This window comes from Symphalangus syndactylus, chromosome 1 (assembly GCF_028878055.3).
Source record: "Symphalangus syndactylus isolate Jambi chromosome 1, NHGRI_mSymSyn1-v2.1_pri, whole genome shotgun sequence".
Lineage (NCBI taxonomy): Eukaryota > Metazoa > Chordata > Mammalia > Primates > Hylobatidae > Symphalangus > Symphalangus syndactylus.
Genome location: NC_072423.2, coordinates 42,119,266 through 42,142,893, shown reverse-complemented (window position 1 = coordinate 42,142,893; position 23,628 = coordinate 42,119,266). Strand labels below are relative to the sequence as shown.

Here is a 23,628-nt window from a genome sequence, read left to right as displayed (position 1 = left end):
CTTCAAGAAACCCACTAAACCTATAAAGACCTAGACAGACTGAAAGTAGAGATGAAAAAAGGTATTTCATTCAAATGGAAACCAAAGGTGAACAGGAGTAGCTATACTTATGTCAGATAAACCAGACTTTAGACCAAAAACAGTAAAAATAGGCAAAGTCATCAAACAATGATAAAGGGATCAATTTAGCAAGAGGATATAACTCTAAACATATACACACATAACACTGGAGCTCTAGAAAATATAAAGCAAACATTAATAGATGTCAAGGGAGAGTTAAACTGAAATACAAAAATACAAAAATAGTAGGGGACTTCAACACCCCATTCTCAGTGATAGACATATCATCCAGACAAAAATCAACAAAGAAACATCAAACTTAAACTACACCTGAAGCCAAATAGGCTTAACGGATGATTCCTTAGGAGAATACCTGTTATTTTCATCAGCACATGGAAAATTATCCAGAATAAACCATATATTAGGCCATAAAACAAGTCTCAACAAATTCAAAAATCTTGAAATTACACAAAAAATAATTTCTGACAAAACGAAATAAAACTAGACATCAATAACAAGAGAAAACTTGTAAAATACACAATACATAAAAATTAAACAACATGTTCTTGAATGATCATTGGTCAATGAAGAAATTATGAGGGAGATAAAATTTTTTGAAACAAATAAAATGGAAATACAACATACCAAACTCTGTGGGATACCACAAAAGCAGTACTAAAAGATAAATTTATAGCAATAGGTATCTATAACAAAAGTTATATAGACTTCAAATATAAAAACTAATTATGTACCTCAAGAAACTAGAAAAGCAAGAACAAACAAAACCCAAAATAGTAGAAGGAAATAAGTAATGAATTAGAGCATAAATAAAGGGAATTAGGACAAAAATAAATTCAGTATATCAATGCAATATTTTTTTTTTTGAGACAGAGTCTCACTCTATCACCCAGGCTGCAGTACAGTGGTTCAATCTCAGCTCACTGCAACCTCTGACTCCCAGGTTCAAGCGATTCTCCTGCCTCAGCCTCCCAAGTAGCTGGGATTACAAGCACCTGCCACCATACCCAGCTAAATTTTGTAGTTTTAGTAGAGAAGGAGTTTCACCATGTTCATCAGGCTGGCCTCAAACTCCTGACATAAAGTGATCTGCCCACATTGGCCTCCCAAAGTACTGGCATTACAGGTATGAGCCACCATGCCAGCAGAAATAAACATTTGTTTTTCTGAAAAGATAAATAAAATTGACAAACCTTTAGCTAGGCTAAGAAAAGAGAATACCCAAATACAGAAAATCGGACAAAAAAATTGTGATGTAACAACTGAAACCTCAGAAATACAAAAAATGATTACAGACTACTATAAGTAACTATATACTAACAAATTGGGAAACCTAGAAGAAACAAATACATTCCCAGAAAAACACAGTCTTCCAAGATTGAACCACAAACAAATAGAAAACCAGAACAATGTAAAATTTCTTCAATCAAAGGAAAGCCCAGGACCTGACAGCTTCACCACTGAATTCTACCAGACATCTAAAGAAAAACTAATAACCAATTCTACTCAAACTTTTCAGAAAAATAAAGAAAAGGCCATACCTCTTAACTCATTCTACAAAGCCAGCATTTCCCTGATACCAAAACCAAACAAAGACACAATAAAAAAAGAAAACTATGGACAACGTCTCTAATAAAGATGGATGCAAAAGTCCTCGATAAAATCCTAGCAAACAAAATTCAGCAACATAGTGAAAAAACCAAATCACTATAAGCAAGTGGGAATATCCCACTGGATACTTTCCACTTGGAATGAAAATATGGTTCACCATATGCAAAACAATCAATGTGATACACACATTAACAGAACCAAGAACGAAGCCCATGTGATCATTTCAATAGATGCTGAAAGAGTATTTGATAAAATTCTATATTCCTGTATGATAAACACACTAAAACTGGACATAGAAGGAACATAACCTTAAAATAATAAAGGCCAAATATGACAAACTCATAGCAAACATCGGACTGAATGGGGAAAACTTAAAAATCTTTTCTCTAAAAATTTAAAACAAGTCAAGGATGCCCACTTTCACCACTTTTATTCAACATAATACTGAAAGTTTTGGCCAGAGAAATTAGGTAAGATAAAGAAATAAAGGGCATTCAAATTGAAAAGGAAGAAGCCAAATTATCCTTGTTCACAGACAATATGTTCTTATACTTAGAAAACCCTAAAAACTCCACCAAAAAACAAAGTCAATAAAGTTGCAGGATACAAAATGCAAAAATTAGCATCATTTATGTGTGCCAACAGCAAACAATCTGAAAAAGAAATTGAGAAAGCAAACCCCATTTACAATAGCTACAAAGACTATAAAACACCTAAGATTCAATCTACCCAATGAAGAGGAAGATTTATACAAGGAAAGCTATAAGACAATGATGAGAGGAATTGAAGAGAAGACCAAAATAATGGAAAGATAACTCATGTTCATGAGTGGAAGAATTAATATTGTCAAAATGGAGATACTACACGAACCAATTCACAGATTCAGTGCAATCTCTATCAAATTACCTACCAATGATATTCTTTACAGAATTAGAAAAAACAATCTTAAAAATAATATAGAACCACAAAAGACCCCAAATAGCCAAAGCAATCCCGAGACAAAAGAAGAAACCTGGAGGCATCACACTACCTGACTTCAAGATAAACTACAAATCTCTAGTAACCAACTCAGCATGGTAAATGGCATAAAAACAGACACATAGGCCAACGAAGCAGAATAGAGAACCCAGGTATAAATCCATGCAGCTATAGCCAACTCATTTTTAATGAAATTTTCAAGAACATACAATGAAGAAAGAACAGTTTCTTCAATAGATGATGGTGGGAAAACTGGATATGCAGAAGGAAGAAACTAAATCCCTATCTTTGAACATATGTACAAATTAAATCAAAATGGATTAAAGACTTAAACCTAAGAGCTGAAACTACGAAAGTACTAGAAGAAAGCGTTGCGGAAATACTCCACAACTTTGATCTGGGCAAAGATTTTTGTGTATAAGACCTCAAAAACACAGGCAACCAAGGCAAAAATAGACAAATGGGATTGTATTAACCTAAAAAGCTTCTGCACAACCAAGGAAACAATCAACAAAGTGAAGAGAAAACCCACAGGAAGGGAGAAAATATTTGCAAACTATTCATCTGACAAGGAATTAATAACCAGAATATGTAAGGAGCTCAATCAACTAAGAAAAAAAAATCTGCTTTTAAACCTGCGTAATAGATCTGAATACATATTTCTGAAGACATTTAAATGGCTAACAGATAAGTTAAAAATGCGCAACATAACTTATCATCAGAGAAATGCAAATCAAAGCCACAAAGGGATGTCATCTCACCCCAGTTAAAATGACTTTTATCAAAAATACAGGAAATAACAAATGCCGGTGAGTGTGTAGAGAAAATGGAAACCTTGTACACAGTTGGTGGAGATATAAAATAGTGCAGTCACTATCAAAAGCTGTATGGAGGTTTCTCAAGAAACTAAAAATTGAACTACCATATGATTCAGCAATTCTACTCCTAGGTATATAGACAAAAAGGAAGTCAACATATTGAAGAGGTATCTGCATGCCCATGTTTATTGCAGCACTAGTCACAATAGCAAAAATGTGTAATCAACTTAATAGCAAAACTGTGTAATCAACCTAAGTGCCCATCAATGAATGAATGGGTTAAGAAAATGTGATAAGATATACACACACACACACACGGACAATGGAGTATTAGCCTTTAAAAAATAAAGTCCTGTCATTTGCAGTAATATTGTTGGAACTGGAGGATATTATGCTAAGTAAAATAAGACAAGCCCAGCCAGAAAGATAAATATCACATAATCTCACATATATGTGGGAGCTAAAAAGGTGGATCTCGTGAAGATAAAGAGTAGATTGGTGGTTACTAGGGCCCAGGAAGGATGGGGATGGAAGAGATGAAAAGGATGATTAATGGGTACAAACATACAGTTTGTGATATGGTTTGCCTCTGTGCCCCACCCAAATCTCATATTGAATTGTGATCCCAGGTGTTGGAGGTGGGGCCTGGTGGGAGGTGATTGGATCATAGGGTGGTTTCTTACAGTTTAGAAACACATCCCCCAAGTGCTGTGTCATCATGGAGTTCTCATGAGACCTGGTTCCTTGAAAGTGTGTAGCATCTTCCCCTTTTCTCTCTCCCTTCCTCTGGCTCCAGCTATATAGGACGTGCTGGCTTCCCCTTCACCTTCTGCCATAATTGTAAGTTTGCTGAGGCCTCCCCAGCTATGCTTGCTGTACAGCCTGTGGAACTCTGAGCCAATTAACCTTCTTTTCTTTATAAATTACCCAGTCTCAGGTAATTTTTAGCAGTGTGAGAATGGACTAATACAGTGTGACAGAAGACATAAGACCTAGTGTTTATAAATTAGTAGAGGGACTATAGTTTACAATATTGTATATTTTAAAATAGCTAGAAGACAATAATTTGAATATTTTTAGCATTAAAGAAAAATATTTAAGGTGATAGATATCTCAATTACACTGATTTGATCTTTATAAATTATGTGAATGTATTAAATTATCACATGTATCCTGGAAATATGTACATATATTAATAAAAATAAAATTAAATCTAATATGTGATCGTTTATGCATGTACATATATATACACATATGCACTTACATTTTATATCTTTTTTTTTTTTTTTTTTTGAGACGGAGTCTTGCTCTGTCACACAGGCTGGAGTGCAGTGGCACAATCTCGGCTCACTGCAAGCTCCGCCTCCCGGGTTCATGCCATTCTCCTGCCTCTGAAATAATTTAATAAATGGGTGATTACTATATTAAGGAAGAAGGAAACAAGAAAAAGAATGGAGTATAAGCAACAATGAAAAGCTATCATCTGAGAAGTTTCTCAAAACTCATTAATATACAATGCCACAAACTCAAGAGGTACTACAAACCCCAAGAAGAATAATAAAGGAAATAACACTTGACCCATCATAAGAAAATTGCTGAAACCCAAAAACAGAAAGAGTTTTGAAAACACCCAGAGTACCTGAAAAGGAGCAGTAAAAACTTACAGCTAACTTCAAGCCATAAACAATAATGACTGAGTTACATTGTTGAAGTGCAGGAAGAAAATAACTGCCTAACTGTAATTCTGTGTTCAATGACAATTTCCTTAACACAAAGGGGGACAAAGACATTTTTAAATGATAAGACAGTGAAGCTAATGCAAAAAAGTGAGCTCTGTCTATATATACTTCTCCATACATGTACTATATATTGTAAAAATTTAATAAAATAAGATCCTATGTATCCATGGGTCTGCCTCTGAGCTCTTTTCTCTTGCATTAGACTGTTCATTTATTCTTGCATCATTGTCATTATTTTCAATTCCAGAGAAGTGTAATATATCAAATTACCAGAGAGAACATATAACCCTATTTTTATGCTTTATGCTTCCTATCAAATGTTTACTCATGTATTTCTGAGTTTTAGTTCTGCCATATAAAATCTAAAATTAAGTTTCTCAAAATATCAAATGAGATTTTATTGGTATTGAATTGAATTTGTAAAATAATTGAATATTTATACCTTTATAATATTGTCATGCCATCTAAGAACATGGACTGCTTCTCTGTTTACCCAACTAAACATCTATTTTTATACAGTTGCGTTTTCTCTTGAAGTTCCAGATGACCTTATTTAAATTTTTAAAAAACTGATTGCTTTGTGAATGGTTTTGACTTTTGCTCTTAAAGAAAGCTGCGATTTTTTTTTTTTTTTTTTTTTTACATGGAGTCTTGCTCTGTCACCGAGGCTGGATTGCAACAGTGCAATCTCGGCTCACTGCAACCTCTACCTCCTGGGTTCAAGGGATTCTCCTGTCTCAGACTCCTGAATAGCTGGGATTACAGGCCCACACCACCACACCCAGCTAATTTTTGTACTTTTAGTAGAGACTGGGTTTCACCATGTTGGTCAGGCTGGTCTCGAACTCCTGACCTTGTGATCCGCCTGCTTCGGCTTCCCAAAGTGCTGGGATTACAGGCTTGAGCCACCGTGCCTGGCTATTTGTTTTTATCATCTATTTTGTTAAGCTTATTGATTCAGCAAGTGGGTATATATGTAGACAAGTATGCTGTATATGAAAATTGAGACAAAAAGAGAAAGCAAAAAAATGAAAGAAATTAAATGAAAAGCTTCTCTTCTTTGCAATATTCACACACACATCCCATTTCTTTGTCTTATCCTATTGTTCTGGTTGACATCCCTTCTAAATGTGAAATAATAGAGTGATAGCAGACACGTTTTTCTCTTCTAAATTTTCAACAATAAGTATGATATTTTATGTAAGGTTATTTGTTGCTAAATTGTACCAAATAAAAACAGCATTCAATCTCAGAAACTATTAAAAAAATACCCAAGAACTTAAAAGTATAAGAAAGAAATAAAATCAACAGCATAAGTTAATATAATAAAAACAAACAAAATTAATGTAATCAAAAAATCCAAAGTTGGTTATTTAAAACATTAGTAAAATGTGAACCATTGGGAAGAAGAATCATGAAAAATAAGATTTCATATAGAAAATAGGACTTTATTATGAAAACCAAGGAAAGAACCATATTTGAATAAATCAAAAGTAATTAGAATAATTGACTCACAAATTTATATATTTATTTCTGGAAAGAGGCATCAGCCAGGCCCAGAAAGTTCTGTGGGGTATTGTTACCAAAACACGAAAGAACAAATATCCTGCTCTTTATTTTGCACTTTTTGTTAAACACTCACATATTTACTCAAATCCAATTATTTTCTCTCTCCCATTATTACACCTCTGCTCCATTCCCACTTTCTTTCTCTCTTATAAGATGTATATTGAAACTTCATTCTATCCTTCCTCCCTGCCTCTTAAAAATTTTTAACAATTTTTATTCAGTTCTATTTAGTTCACTAATTCTTTCCAGTTGTACCATTCCGTTAACTATTTCTCCTAAATTTTATTTTAATAAATATGATATTGGTTTCTGATGCCTGCAATCATTTCATTTTCATATATTCCTTTTTAAAGAAAATTTCTCTCTTGTTTTCAAAGATAATAACTACTTTTTTGGACGACATCATTTTTAAAGTTTCTTTCCATATGAGTTCTCTATGTTGAATCTTTCATAATGTGTTCAGTAACTTTTATTTAGTACCACTATCTTAGTCCTCTTGTCTGTACAGCCCACAACAGGTTTTATATTTGTATTTTGCCCTTTCCTCCTCAACTGGTAGTGCTGTTCTGCATGCTTTTTGTATTTCTTTTTTGTTACTCTGTTTTTGTTTTGTCATTTCTCTCGTTTGTCTGTGTTTAGTTGCATTTCTTTCTTCCTAGGCCACTGGCAAGAGGTGCTTCTCTGACCATACCCAAGACAGCTGTAAAATTTATTTGAACTGGAGTTCACTAACTAGCACTAAATCCAGCCCCTAACTCTGACATGCAGATTGTGTTCTCTGCCATGATTTACACATAGTTTTAAAAGGCCTAAACCACTCTGCCTATATTTTCCTCCACTTTCTTCTTGGTACTAGATTTTGTTCTTACTATTTAGAGTCTTCTCTTCTAACTGGAACACACATTTTACCATCATGTATCTTACGCACACACACAATTCTTATGTGTTGGGAGTTGGGTGGTAGGGAGATAATGCATGTGTATACCACTCTATCTTGACCAGGAGTTCGTTCCCTTTATTATTGTATCAACTTTCTGGTATTTATTCTATTTTTATTATAAAATTTTCAAATATATGGAAAATTCAAAATAATCATCTTAAAAGCGAGATAATTTTAACATTTTGCCATATTTGCTTTATCTACATTTCCACATGTGTGTATCTAATTGATATTCAAATTTCCCTAATTGTCTCCAAAGTGTGATTATGACTTTTTTCTTTCTAAACCAATCTCTTTTTCCTTATCAAAATAGGTCAGTTGTTATATAAACAGTTCCACGTTTTAGAGTTACCTGATTGTTTACTCATTATATTGCTAACCTGTTATTATATGATCTGTATCTCTTTAAAACTGAATTTAGGTCTAAAGGCTTTGCAAAATTCAGATTAAACATTCTTGTCAAAAAAAAAAGACCTCTAGAGGTGATGCTATGTACAACACATGTTACCACATCAGAATGCCCATATCAAATTGCCAATTATTAGCAATACTAAGTTTGATTATTTGGTTAAGAGAAAACCACTAGATCTCTTGATCCTAAAGGTATCATTTTCTTTTGCAACTTATAAATAAGTGGGGCCCTAGCAGTTTGGAAATGTTCTGTTTCCCAAAAACTTTCACCTAATCATTTTAGCATCCATTGGTGATTCTTGCCTAAATCAGTTATTTCTTTAAAGTTTGCTGAATGTTGATTTTCTAAATATACTTTGTTCTTCAACTATGCTAACTGGTACTCTTCTACAAAACAAAAATCCTTTATCAACTGTTATATATTGACTTTTTGTGTTTCCCGCAAAGATGTATGTGTTGAACTCCTAGCCAGCAGTGTGATAGTATTTGGAAATGGGGCCTTTGGGAGATAATTAGGGTTAAGATCATGAGGATGCAGCTGTCATGATGGGATTAGTGCCCTAATAAGAGGCAGCAGAGAAAACTCTTTCTCTCTCTTTCATCTTTACAATCAATTATAGGTATTTTTTTTGTATGCAACTTTTAACACTCAAATTTCCCCATATTGGTCAATGAAAGCCTCTGCAAACTGGCATCTCATTTCTCTTGATATTCCTATCCTAGACTCTGGATGTATCATTGCTTTCTGGCACAAGAAGATGCTCCAAACTCAATTTACATATTCCCTGTCTTAGATCGAGTACCAGGCATTTCCCCAAAGATCCATGATTCCTTTTAATGAGGAAACCAAGATCTGATTGCTAGATGTTTTCATTGCTAATTCTTTGTTGTAGGGGTTGTTCTGAGTATCGCTGGCCTCTTCCCACTGGATACCAGTAGGACCTTCCCAGTTACAAAAACTAGAAATATCTCCAGACATTGCCAAATATGTCTTGAGGGTCAAAATCACCCCAAGTTGAGAAGCTGTGGCTTACAGGAATGAAAGCATTACATTAATACTCTTGTAAGCCTTGATTTGTTCCTTTTGATAATTCATACTGAAGATGACTCCAAATAAGCACATGTAGGTAATCTTCATTATGTCTTAAGTCCTCCTGGTACTCTATTTTACAGCAGTATCAGAATATCCATTTAAACACTCCCTACTTCTGGACAGAGAATAAATTTGTGTCTTTGTTCTTCATATGCATTGAGGTATATCTTTAGGAAAGATTCCTAAGAATAAGATTTCTGATTAAAAAGCAAAGTACATGTGTAATTTTGTTTTATGTTATGAGATTTTCCTCCATAACATTTGTACGGTTTTTCATTTCATCCAGCAATGTGTGACAATGCCCGTCTCATAAGTTTTGCCAACACGTTTTATTTTCTGGGGAGTGGAGAATGGGCTGGAGGGTGGTGTTATGGTTTGGCTCTGTGTCCCCACCCAAATTTTATCTTGTAGCGCCCATAATTCCCATGTGTTGTGGGAGGTTTCAGGTGGGAGATAATCGAAATATGGGGGTGGATCTTTCTTGTGCTGTTATGATAGTGAATGAGTCTCAGGAGATCTGATGGCTTTAAAAATGAGAGTTTTCCTGCACAAGCTCTCTCTTTTTGCCTGCGACCAAACACATAAGCTGTGACTTGTTCCTCCTTGCCTTCTGCCATGATTGTGAGGCCTCCCCAGCAACGTGGACCTGTGAGTCCAATTAAACCTCCCTCTTTTGTAAATTGCCCAGTCTCTGGTATGTCTTTAGCAGCAGCATGAAAACAGACTAATACAGGTGGGTAATAGGGGTTTTGCTAATTTAATAAATGAAAAGCAGTATTTCCAAGTAGTTTTCTGCATTTATTTTTTAATATATCTAAGAGCCACTTCCCACACACACTCCCCCTACCCCCATTAACTCCATGTTTAAATCTTTTTCCTGTTTCTTTTTTCTGCCACGTTTTCAGGTTTTTTCATCTCTATTTTTTAAGAACATTTTACATTTCAGTAGATATTCTTTAATATAATTTAGAATTATTTTTTGATTTGTTGTGTTTTGACTATGCTCATGGCAGTTTTTTCTCATTACTTTTTGTATTAATATTTTTCCTTTATTGCTTCTGGGTTTTGAGTCATTGTGAGAAAAAACTTTCCACAATTGGAGATTATAAAATAATTCCATTTTTATATTGCACTTGATATGGAGCGGCTGCGTGTCCCCACTCAAATCTCATCTTGAACTGTAATAATCCCCATGTGTCAAGAATGGGGCCAGGTGGGGATGACTGAATCAGGTGAATCATGGGGGTGGTTTTCCCCATACTGTTCTCATTATAGTGAATAAGTCTCACAAATCTGATGGTTTTATAAATGCGAGTTCCCCTGCACAAGGTTTTTGCCTGCTGCCATGTAAGACATGCCTTTGCTTCTGTTTTGCCTTCCCTCATGATTGTGAAGCCTCCCCAGCCATGTGGAACTGTGAGTCCATTAAACTTCTTTCCTTTATAAATTACCCAGTCTTGGGTATGTCTTTATTAGCAGTGTGAGAACAGACTAATATACACCTGTATGTTCTTTTTATATTTTTATCTAAGATTTATTTAAAATTTATTTGTGTATGCGTGCAAAGTAAGTAATAAAATGTTATGGCCATCGAATATTTTTTAAACTGTTTATCAAAAGCTCTATTTCTTCCATAGTCATTTGAAATGTCACCTTTATTATATACCAAATTTCCATATATCCATAAGTTCATTTTTTTAGTCTTCTGTTCTAGTCCATGAATGGATTTAGTTTTTCTTATCCTGATACCAAAGTGTTTTAAATAGAAATACTGATAATGTATATTTTTAACTTAAAATGAGGATCAATATTATCATTGCACCTATTCAAAATGTTGCTGGCTGTTCTTGCCTACTTGCTTTTCCTATAAATGTATAAATGTCAGAATCAACAGGCCTAGCATCCAAAAAATAACCTATTATTCAACATGGAGTATCTATTTGTTCAGGTCTATTTTTGTGTGTTTTCAAGATATTTAAATATTTCCTCATACAGATATTATGCATTTCTTACTAAATATCATACCTGGATATTTTATTGTTTTATTTGTATTATAAATGGGATATTTACTAATAGTTTGATAAACTAGACTTCATCAAAATTAATTATTTTGATGTGTGTTTAAGATCACTTCAGGAAGATCAATACTAACCTAGATTTAGAGAAAAACCCATCTTTGTGTGATATGTAAAGGTCCAAACTAAAATCATGAATAAACGTCCCATAATAAGTTAGATGAAGAGAGCTTATACTTCTATTTTACTAATAAACTAGTATAATATAGTTGAATAATATTCCATATTGATATGTGGCCCGATTAATCTGAATATTAATAAAATCCAGTTTAATACTAATATAGTATGTTAATTTATGAAATAGTTTGAAATTACATATTTTGCAAATAAATAATCATACAGATTTTTCAAAAACATAAGGATATCAAAAAGCAAACTATTCAATCTCTTGTTATGTGAATGAAATTTTTCTACTATTAAATGAGCTTACTGGCCAGGCACGGTGGCTCACGCCTGTAATCCCAGCACTTTTGGAGGCTGAGGTGGGCAGATAACATGAGGTCAGGAGTTCAAGACCAGCCCGGTCAACATGGCGAAGCCCTGTCTCTACCAAAAGTACAAAAATTAGCCAGGCATGGTGGCAGGTACCTGTAATCCCAGCTACTCGGGAGGCTGAGGAAGGAGAATCACTCAAACCCAGGAGGCGGAGGTTGCAGTGAGCTAAGATAGCACCGTTGCACTCTGGCCTGGGCAACAAGAGTGAAACTCTGTCTCAAATAAATAAATAAATAAATGAGCTGACTGAAAAAAGCAAACAAAATGAAATTAATAACTTTAGATTGTCAAAAAAACACTGTTTAGAAAACGAAAAGACATGCCACAGATTAGGAAAGAAAGCTTGCAAAACATATATCTTATAAAGGACTTGTACCCATAATATATAGTTTCCATAATTTAATGCATAAAGCAAAAATCTCAATTAAAAAATAGACAAAATATTTAAATAGAACCGACCAAAAAATATATTAGATGTATGGAAAATAAAAACGTGAAAAATGTTCAACATCATTACTCATTAGAGAAACACAAATGGAAACCACAGTGTCATACCACTACACACCTGTTAGAATGCCTCAAATCACAGTAGGTCAAAGGGCCTCACCTGACCCCAAAAGGGTAGGGAGGTATGATCCTAGCCTATGCTCAAAAGGAGTGCAGCAAATATTTAGCCAACAGCACAGATGACTATCTCACAAGGCCTTCAGGGCTCTACAGGGTCCTTCCTCTAACAATTACTCACACCTAATTGTAAAACATCTCCCTCTTGCTACCCATCCTTGGTCTTCTCAGCCTTTTTTAAAAATCCTTCATACTTTCCATGTTGCTTTCAACCATTGGACTTTCTCACATGAATGATTCTCTCCCTTGAGTTTTCTTATCTCTCTTGGCCTAGTCCAGTTCTACCCATCTGAAAACACAGTTGACTCTTAGTTCATAGGTTAAATGCCCTTCCTCCTTCAGAATGGCTGCAAATTTAATATGGATTGTAAAAGTATGTGATTAACATCTCTTTGTCTACTAGCCCATAAAACTCTGACGGAATGGAGACTACCCTTGATTTTACTTTCCCTTGTCTCTTTAGTACCTAGCACAACTGTGGCACCTTTTAGGTATTCACTCAACATTGTTGAATCAGTGTATGAATGAAAGAATAAGTAAATTAAAATATACGAAATTTGAAAAAAAAAAAAAAAAAAACATGAAAAAAAAACATGAAAATCCAGAAAACTGAAGACGGGCAGAATCATTAAGGACTTTTTTTTTTCTTTTTGAGACAGTCTTGCTCTATTGCCCAAGCTGGAGTGCAGTGGCGTGATCTCAGCTCACTACAACCTCTGCCTTCCAGGCTCAAGCAATTCTCATGCGTCAGACTCCTGAGTAGCTGGTACTACAGACGCACACCACCAGGCCCGGCTAATTTTTGTACTATTAGTAGAAACGGGATTTTGCCATTTTGGCCACGCTGGTATCGGACTCCTGACCTCAAGTGATCCACCCACCACCTTGGCCTCCCAAAGTGCTGGGATTACAGGCATGAGCCACCGAGCTTGGCCATTAAGCACCTATAACTGAAAAACATGCTCACCTCTCTAGGAGACTTTTACTTCAAAGCTTGGATGGAGTGTAAAGAAATGGCATTTTTATCACTGAAGTAAGGTAACGCTGATTATTGATAAAAGCCAAGACGTAATTTAAAATATATTAAAATATATTCAGATATCAAATGAATGTATTATTTCATTACATACTGCCTCTGAAATACAATCGTCTCTAGAATCATGGAATTATAGAACATTAGAAGTTGAAGAGACTTCGAGGTTTGTTTTAAACCAGTTGACTTATTTTACAGAAGCAGCTGAGCAAGTTTCTAGTTTAGAGATGACATTGAGAACATTTCTTCTGATTTCTAGTCTAGTGATGCTGCTTTTTCCTTTTCATTTTAACTTATAAGTCCTATTTTTATCCTCTTTTAATATATTCATAACTATCTTTTTTCCAATAGGTATTTATCGGAAACCTATGTTAACCAAAACTGACCTCATCACAATTTACATACCTTATCATCGGGCACATATGGAAAGCAAAATAATTATTCTTTTGTATGCTCACTTGTTTAAATCCTTAAATATTGAAGTTGTAAATATTTTAATATGTATTTTCTCTTTTTATAGCATTGACAAAATATTGACTAATAGATTTATTTCTTTATATTGTTTTAGAATCATGGCTCCCAAGGTGGCGGATCATGTCACCAGTTCCCAGATGTATCACTCCGACATTCTGAATTTTAAATGCAGATTTTGGGTGTCCCCTAAGAATTCATATTTTTAAAAAATACAAGCAATCCAAAAGCACAGCCAGGTTAGAAAATCACTGTCTTAGAGAATTACCAAATTTTGATAAACTTAAAAGCTAATCTTATGAAACATACCTAGCCCAATCTAAAATAGTGATAATAATGCTTGATGGTAATATCATGTAATAGAATAAATGAGTTACCTAAGGCTTTTTATTGAAGCACCCAATTATTTGCACATGCAAAATGTAGTAGAAGCTGGATTTGTTGAACTGATAAAATAATTTAGAATGTGAAATGTCTAAGTCCTATATTATTCAGATTTAGAGAGCACCCCTCCTGACATTTCTTTCCGCTGCTTCACAAATGCCATCATCTTTATGACTGTAGCCTTTTTACTTTTCCTTACTGCTATTGCCTTCCTGCAGACTTTATAGCAGCTTTGACAGTCCCCCTCTTGATTCATTTAACTCCCCCTCCTTCTCTCTGCTGTCTTTTTCCTCCATCTATTTTAAGTTACAAGGAAAGACAAGAAAATCACAGCCTAAAGGCTTTCAGAATTTAACGTTTTCACTCTATAGAATATATGAATCACCCACTTGCACATTCTGGGGTTTAGTTATTTGTTTCTTTTTCCAAAAGAAATTGTTTTTACAGATTGCAAAAACATGTATTTAGATATTGACTCTTTTTTGACACTCTCTCCCCTCTGAAATATCCCTTGCTCTCTGGTCGTACTCAAACATGTTCACAATATGTGTCCAGCAAAATAAAACAGAACATGACTAATATGGCATAAAATCTTCAGTAGACAGCATCTTTAAACTACGTAGTTATATGAATCTGGCCTTAGTTAGTAGAACCAACACAAGCCACTCACTAACAGTAGTTCAAGATTTCATTCCAGGCTAAGCTCTGGGAAGGAGGAATACTGGCCTGGTTTAAGGCCAGTTGTGCTTTTCCATCTAGGTGCCAGCCAGGACCCAGAGTTTATGATATCATGAAGGTTAAAAACTCTTGTGTTATTAGGTATCATTTCTTCTATGGAAACTGCTTTTTGGTCATCTTTATGAAAATCTGTTTCTCAGAAATATATTGGGGGTTAATATGAATCTAGCCTGAGATGCATTCCACTAGTGAGGAGTCCTGACACTTGCAATATCTAACCAGACCAGGAAGAGAACTGATGAAAAAATGGCAGGTAATGGAGATCTAAACCAGCTGCTGATACTTGGAGAAGAAACACATGCCTGGATGAGCTTTCCTCTGTTTTGTGTTTGCTGCTGCTTCTCATTGTCAGAATATTAAATCATCAAGGTTCAGGGAAGGAAACCAGGATGGCTGTATTTAGTCATTGCTACTGAGCCCTCAGACACAGCCCAGCCCAGTTGTAAGGTCTGGTACCAAAGCTGTATAGACGTAAGCCATGGATGTGTTCCCTATTCCTCTTCAACATTTCCTCTCTTAAATCCTCTTGTTATCATGCTATGTGACTGGACAAAATTGAGTGTTAGGGACTTGAGATCCTAGGTCCTGACTTTCTCACTGTCTCTTCTCTCAATGAAATACAACAAAGAATAATCTTTACCAGAGACAAAACGGCAAGTGTCAATGGCCACTGAACAGTGTATGTCATAAATCTAAAAATGAACAAGATTCAGAGTTGCAGGTCAGCAGAGCCAAGAACTGAAGCAAAGAATAAAACAGAACAAAACAATGAGTGAAGTTTTTAAGTAGCAGAAGATCCAGATAGACATAGGAAGCATCAGACAGAAATCTGAAAATTAACATGATCATAATATACACACATACAAACACAAACAGAGCCAAGCCAGGGCCAAAAACAATTTCCAAAATAATTCTGTCCATGAAGGCCTCAGATTTTGGAATCCCTAGGCATTCAAACCTCCACTGGTGGTGCTAAATTCTAGATCAGGGTACTGTAGTTTTAAATAGACTTTAGTCTATTCCAATTTGCCTATGTCCTACGTAGCTATAGTAGGACATAGACATATTAAAACATAGACAAATGATTGGTCTTTTGAGAAACAAAAGAATCTGTCTGTCTAGAAAACATGCCAGATCTAGGTAGGGTCACATACCTCCATGGAATCTGAAGCTCAAAAGGGTGTCTCTGTTTTCAGAGCATTAACCTAGATTTAAAACAGAAGTGGGAATAATGCAGACAGGATGTGCATCTGAGATCATGAGCTTTTCACTGGCTTGTCCTCTCTGCTATTACTACTATTGGTATCACTACTGGCAGTACTACTCCTCTGAATGTCACTAAAATAGCCCAGATGCTGTCGGGGGTGGGGGCAACTCTTTTCATGAATAAGATCCACTACTTTAGATATAGACCTTACTGACCCACCCAAGCTCCATTTTATTGTTGTGCATTGACACCCACATCTCTACATTTATCAGTCTTCCCACTTCACTCATAAAGTGGTCTTCTCCAAGAACTGGAATTCTGATCTATCATAACGTTAAACTTCTCAATTAAGGTCCTCTGTATAGACATCTTCACTGCAAACAACAGGTAGAATTTCAAAATTGCAGAAACCAAATAGAAAGTCAAGACTGGGGAGAGCGCATCCCAGACCCACGAGTTGGAGGCAGAAGCCAGGAAGGAGACTTCTGAACAAACCGTGAATATATTACTGAGAAAAACCAAGGGCGGCCTGTGTAAATAGGTCTCAATTTGATACCAGCTACTGGAAGAGCTTTCTCAGAGACTGATTAAAAAATTCTCCATTAGATATGGCTGCAAATTGGACACTCTCATGGGGTCAGGGAGGACCCTGCAACAGCCCTGGGTCAGAGCTGCCACGGTCTGTGGCTTCCCCAGGAGCTCGACTTGGAAATCGTGACAGGAACCCTGAGACTTGTCACGTGAACTTCAGGATGTTCAGCTGCCCGGAGGAGTCGGACCCCGTGCAGGCTCTGAGGAAACTCACTGAGCTGTGCCATCTGTGGCTGAGGCCCGACCTCCACACCAAAGAGCAGATCCTGGACATGCTGGTGATGGAGCAGTTCATGATCTCCATGCCCCAGGAGCTCCAGGTCTTAGTCAAGGTGAACGGTGTGCAGAGCTGCAAAGACCTGGAGGACTTGCTACGAAATAACAGAAGACCCAAGAAATGGTCTGTGGTCAACTTGCTTGGCAAAGAATATCTTATGCTGGACTCAGATGTCGAGATGGCTGAAGCCCCCACCAGTGTCAGAGATGATCAGAGAGGTGTGTCCAGCCAGCGGGCCTCCTCTGTGAACCACATGCGTCTGGAGGAAGGCCAGGCCCGCCGAGAGCTGCAGACCCTACCCAGGGTCCCTGCACTGTCCAGGAGGCAGGGAGAGGACTTTGTGCTACACAAGAGTATTGACACAAAAGGTGACCCAAAGTCTCCGAGACCCAAGCAGACCTTGGAGAAGGATCTGAAGGAAAACAGCGAAGAGAACCCAGGACTGACATCCCCAGAGCCTCAGCTTCCAAACAGTCCCAGTGTGGTGGGAGCTAAGGAGGGGAAGGAACCCCAGAAAATAGCCTCTGTGGAAAATGTGGATGCTGACACACCTTCTGCCTCCATTGTGGAGAGAGAAGCTTCGACTCACAGCGGGAGCAGAGGAGACGCTCTGAATCTGAGAGGTCCCAAAAGAAGCAAACCAGACGCCACCTCCATTTCCCAAGAAGAGCCTCAAGGAGAAGTCACACCTGTGGGCACCAGTGAATCCCCGGGACAAGCTGAGATCAATCCAGTTCATTCCGCAGGCCCTGCGGGCCCAGGCAGTCACCCCAGTGGCCAAGAAGTCAAGGCCCTGCCGCCCTTTGCATGTGAAGTGTGCAATAAATCATTTAAGTATTTTTCCCAGCTAAGTATCCACATGAGATCACACACAGGAGACAGACCCTTTCAATGTGATCTCTGTCGGAAGCGCTTCTTGCAGCCGTCAGACCTCCGAGTTCACCAGCGAATCCACACTGGCGAGAGGCCCTACACGTGTGACGTCTGCCAAAAGCGGTTCGCCCACGAGTCCACCTTACAGGGACACAAGAGGGTCCACACCGGGGAGAGGCCGTTCAAATGTAAATACTGCAGCAAAGTTTTCAGCCACAAGGGGAACCTGAATGTTCACCAGCGCACCCACTCCGGAGAGAAGCCCTACAAATGTCCCATATGTCAAAAGGCCTTCCGTCAGCTGGGGACATTCAAGCGTCACCTGAAAACACACCAGGAAACCACCTCCCAGTGATTCCAGAGTCAGGTCCTCATCCTCCACCCCAAGAGACAGTGAATGATGGTTTTTCTCCAATGTTACCAGATTACATATACACATAAAGCACTCGGTAGGAATTGCCCAGATGTTTGAGTAAATATTTATCCTCCCCCATGAAAAAAAAAAAAAAAAAAAAAAAAAAAAAAAAAAAAAAAAAAAAAAAAAAAAAAAAAAAAAAAGAAAGTCAAGACTGGAGAAAGAAACATCCTTTAAAGTCATTTCAGTCAGACCCAGTCCACTGCTGGACTCTCTCTTAAACATTGTTTATTTTTCACCTGACATTCTCTTTTATAGACGTCATTTAAGTAACCAAAGGTAGTCTTTTCTTATTCCGACTGAACAGTTATATTTTCTACCATTCAGGTTGCTAGTGGTAGCAATGTACTTTAAAATGACACTGTTAAGAACTTGACTTAATTATTTAGATATGGTTGGAGTAGCACAGACTCAAGCAAAATTGCACCTCCTTTGTTTTAGATTATAAGTCTAATTCAATGATTAGTTACTTGGATGATAGAATAGGAAGGGGAGAATAAGAATAGGGAGTTGAAATGACAATGATAATTTAGATCATCTGAGCTTAAAATTTAGATATTCTGAGTTCAGCATTATGCTTAGCATCTATATAGTATTTAGGAATTCCAAGACGGTCTTATATTTACTATATGAGTTGACCTACACACCAAGCCATTATGATAGATAAGACAAGGTGATAGTTCACACTTGATTTTCTTATGAAACAAAGTATTTCCACATAATTGCTTAAAGCTGAAGCTACTCTTGTCCCATCTTCCTGGAGCCTAAACCAACATAGGTGTATTTCCTTCAAAGATGTCACTCCCACACATCCATCCTTCACTCCAGTTATTAAACAACGAGATACAGAATTTGGCAACAAAAAAACACAAGGCACATTTTGACACTTGGATATCTGAAAAGACAAAATTAACAATGCATTAATGCCATGTAAATCTCACCCCTCTCCTGTTTCGTTTCAAAATATCATTTTTATTTGGATCACAATTCACTTAAAAATAAGGTCCTTCCTGTCTTTAACATAATGGAATCAGCTTGCTTCCTTATCCTCTTTCTCTTTCCCTTGTACCCTTGGTTAGTGTATATCTATATGTGTCCTTATGAATGAAGGAGAAGGGACAGATTTCCCACTTCCACCTCTAGGATTCTGGCTTTGAGATTAAGATGCCTTAGGAGTGCATGTCTGCATCTGCCTTGGAGGCTGTGTCTATTTGGACACAAAAGCATCATGACCTACTTATATGTAGGCCCCACCAGGTGGATCTTTAGATTCACTCCTCTGGTGTTCTGGCTCTCTTATATCTCTCTAATGTGCCAGATGTTTCTTAAATTGCTCTCTCAGTAAATTTGAAATCAGTGGGTCTTGGTGGTAAAGGGAGAGGGCTGTTGTTTCTTAATTTTGTTTCCTTCCTTTGAACACTCCTGCCACATCTGTGCACTGACAAAACTATCTCAAGTCCCTCCCTCTGTGGCAAATTTTGGTTTTGGGTTCTAAAGTTTCATTAGCCCAAGCAATGTCTCCTGGAAGCTATTTCGTTTTTCATAGCTGCAGGCAGCAGAAGCTAACGCTCTCAAAAATTGGAAAAAAGCAAGAATCTTATTGTGGTTTTATAAGTGTCTCTTTGATGCCCCTTTGCAGGTGTGTATATAAGGTTGCTGAGCTTCAAGAAAAGTTCCATGCTCAATTCCTGTCTGTGGTTTCCTGTAAGCTGCCCCTTCATCTTCCTGGGAACTTATTAACTTTAGCAGTTATTACAGAGAAGACTCAGTAGCTCACAGAAACCTTCAAAGTAATCAAAATCCCACCAGTTATTTTATGGAAGCATTCTTTGTTGTCCAACTTAATGGAAGAAGTGTACAATATAGTGGAAACAGTATTTCAGGAAAACTGAATGTGATTCTAAGCCATTCCACTAACCAGCTGCATGATACTGAGGAAATTATTTAACATCTCTGGACCCAGTTTTTTCATCTTAAAAAAAAATAAAGAGTTGAGTCTACAATCTCTATGCTTTCTTCCAAGTTTACCAACTTATATCTTTTATTAATCTAATTAATATTTATTGCCTGCTCTTTTGTACCACACTTTATGCTGGATGACTCTAGAGAAGTAATGACATATAAAATGCAGTATCCAACCTCAAAGCATATAGTCTAATTGGTGTAAAAACTGTATGAACCAATAAATAAGTGAAATTCATAATGTTGAGTATTATAAGCAAGATTCCTGGTAAGGTGAGGTAGTTGAGGAATTCCTAATTCAGACTGTTGAACATTGGATTTTATTTACTTTTCCATTTCTCAATTGTTCAAGAAAGAGTAAATTACAATCATATTACATATATATATATATAATATAGTTATATATACAGTTAGTGGTAATTGTTACAGGGTTATTGAAATTATGTACTGGTGCTAGATATTATAATGATCATTTAGCATGTGTTACTGCTTTTAAAATTAAAATAATTATAGGGTAGGTACCATGTTTGGTACTTTAGCTGCTGAAACAAACGTTCTAAATGTTAGTAGTGTAGATCTGGAAGCTTTCTGCCAATTGATAACTCAAGGTTCAGCTGATTGCATCTTTGTCATCTCAGAGGCATAACCTCCAGGTTCTTGCAGAGAAGACAGAGAATCAAGTCTCATCCCTCACAATGCTTTTAGTCCCACTTCCCATTTCATAAATACTAACCTGGTTGTAGCTCTATGACTAGCCATACTATTTCATTTATCCTCTCTTTACACATACTACATATTTAATCTGAAAGTGATTTTTCCTTCTTCCCTCTTAGCAAATTCCTATTCTTTCTCTTACAAATAATTTTTTAACTATTGTATACATTTCTAGGACTGTAGGAAATTTGGTTCTTCTTGTGTGATGCTAAGTGGCAAAAGCCAGACTCACAGTCAGGCCAACACACACATATTATCCTCTTCCCAAATGTACATTGTTCTCATTTGATTGAATGTGTCAAAAATCAAACTCATCTTTCACTATACCTTTCCTTTTATGATCCTTACTATTTGTTGATAGCATGATTTTTCTTTCCCTGACATATGGGCCTGACTCCTTATGCCTTGAAACTGACTTTTTAATGATACTGACAGTATTCTTGCTGCAACATAGTTCATGTTTATTCTTTCTCCTCTTTCCCATGGCCATGGCCATTGGCATGGTTCAGGTCCCTGTCACCTCTTTCTCTGATAATTGTAGGAGCTTCATAACCTCTAGCCACTTCCCTTTTCAATGTGTTTTACTTCTGCTTCCAGACAGTTACATTTCTTTTTTAGTTTTTATCTCCATAATGCCTTCCATAGTGACTTACAAAGAGAAAATGCTTAAGAAATTACTTCACCATTGACAATTACAATGATAAAGATTTATTAAATAATCAAAATAACTATCAGTGCATACTTATAAAGCCTACAAATTGTAGAGGAATAAATGAATGTGATTACCACAAATGAACTTGCAATGTTTTTAGAAATCCAAGGATTTTAGAACATTAAGAGAAGAATTATAGATAAGTTTCAGTTGTGTGTGAATGTGTATGTCTGTTATGTGCCTTTGCAAGTATGCACACACACACAGATGAAAAAATCCATCTTGTAATAATAAAACTACTCTATATTCAGCCCTCTTTTTCAAACAATGCAAAATTTCTTAGTGAGGTTTATTTCATAAGTCTACCTAAAACCATATTTTAGAAGGTAAATACAAAGGAAATATATAAGAAGGGCTCTGATCAGAAAAAGCAAAAGGAAGGACTCTATTTTTCTGCTGAAACTATATGCATATTTTTACCAGTGACTCGATTCTCAATCAGTCAATGAACATTAAGCCCAGAACTGCATGAGACATTCTAGGGTAAAGAATAAAGTAAATTATATTTTTAAAAAGCCTTTAAAAATTAATATTCACACCTTCATGTGAAAAGAACTTTCAAACCATGGTGTGAAACCAGAAGTTTTAAAAAAAGATACTGAGACATTCAAATAAATAAAAATGTAAAACTTTTTTTTTAAAGTATGATATAAGTTAAAGACAAGTAATAAAATGGAAAATAATAAGAGCAACATAAATAAAAAGGCTAATATCATTAATATACAAACAGTTGTCATAAATCAATAAGAATGCTCCAGGAGAAAAATGAGCAAAGAATATAAATAGGCAATTCACAGAAGAATAATTATAAATGACTTATAAATGCATGAAAAAACATTCAATTTTACTAGTCATGAAGGAAAAACAAATTAAAACAAGATATAATTTTTCACCTGTCAAATGGGCAAAGATCTAAAACAGATACTGTTCACTTTTGGCAGGAGTTTAGATAAACAGGCTCTCTCGCATACAGCCACTGAAGGAATTTATTCCACTTTTTTGGAAGGCAATTTTTCTTTATGTCTTAAAAGTATTAAGAGTTTACATAAAGTTGGTTTGCTAAATTAAATAAGAATGTAATAATTATTAAAGAAATGATTTGACAAATTTTAAAAGATATGTGTATAAGGATTTGCACTGTGCCATTATTTACAATAGCAAACAATTAGAATCTTAATGTTCAATAATAGGAAATTGATTAATACATAACTATAAAAATGACTTGGATCTACATCTTTTGGCAAAGGAAGATGCTCATGATGTACTACTGAAATGGAAAAACAGACTAGATAATAATATGTGAAATATTTATTTTTAGGAAATTTACATATAAATAAATTTCTAGAAAGATTTATACAAAATATAAGGGTGTTGAAGTCTGAGTGAGTCATTTACCTGTGATTTTCTCAGCTCTTACCAATATTTGAATTTTTAAGCATAAATACAGACCATATATAAAGTATATATAATTCATGCTATAGTTTTGACATAATAGGATATATTTTTTTTTTTTTTCGAGAGGGAGTCTCACTCTGACACCCAGGCTAGAGTGTAATGGCGCAATCTCGGCTCACTGCAGCCTCCGCCTCACTGGTTCAAGCAATTCTTCTGCCTCAGCCTCATGAGTAGCTGGGATTATAGGCACCCGCCACCATGCCCAACTAATTTTTGTATTTTTGTAGAGGTGGGGTTTCACCATGTTGGCCAGGCTAATCTTGAACTCCTGACCTCAGGTGATCCACTTGCCTCGGCCTCCCAAAGTGCTAGGATTACAGGCATGAGCCATCACACCCAGCCTAGAGTCTTAAATTTATAAGGAA

The 23,628-nt window shown here is 36.1% G+C and overlaps 1 protein-coding gene and 1 long non-coding RNA gene across 3 annotated transcripts in view; one reads left to right on the top strand and one right to left on the bottom strand.

The window, feature by feature from the left end:
- The window catches only part of LOC129458060 (uncharacterized), a 223,926-nt gene that overhangs the window by 173,668 nt on the left and 26,630 nt on the right, over window positions 1–23,628 (bottom strand). The gene's annotated exons all lie outside the window — the stretch shown is intronic.
- On the top strand, window positions 9,853–18,567 carry LOC134732011 (zinc finger and SCAN domain-containing protein 5B-like). Of its 2 annotated transcripts, XM_063614014.1 has the most exons (2): window positions 9,853–9,872; window positions 17,244–18,567. In XM_063614014.1, exons 1-2 carry the CDS (start codon window positions 9,853–9,855, stop codon window positions 18,358–18,360), a joined length of 1,137 nt encoding a protein of 378 aa, XP_063470084.1. In that variant the 3' UTR covers window positions 18,361–18,567. The 2 variants fall into 2 exon arrangements, with proteins under 2 accessions (XP_063470084.1, XP_063470082.1); XM_063614012.1 differs by lacking the exon at window positions 9,853–9,872 and having other exon boundaries at window positions 16,873–18,567.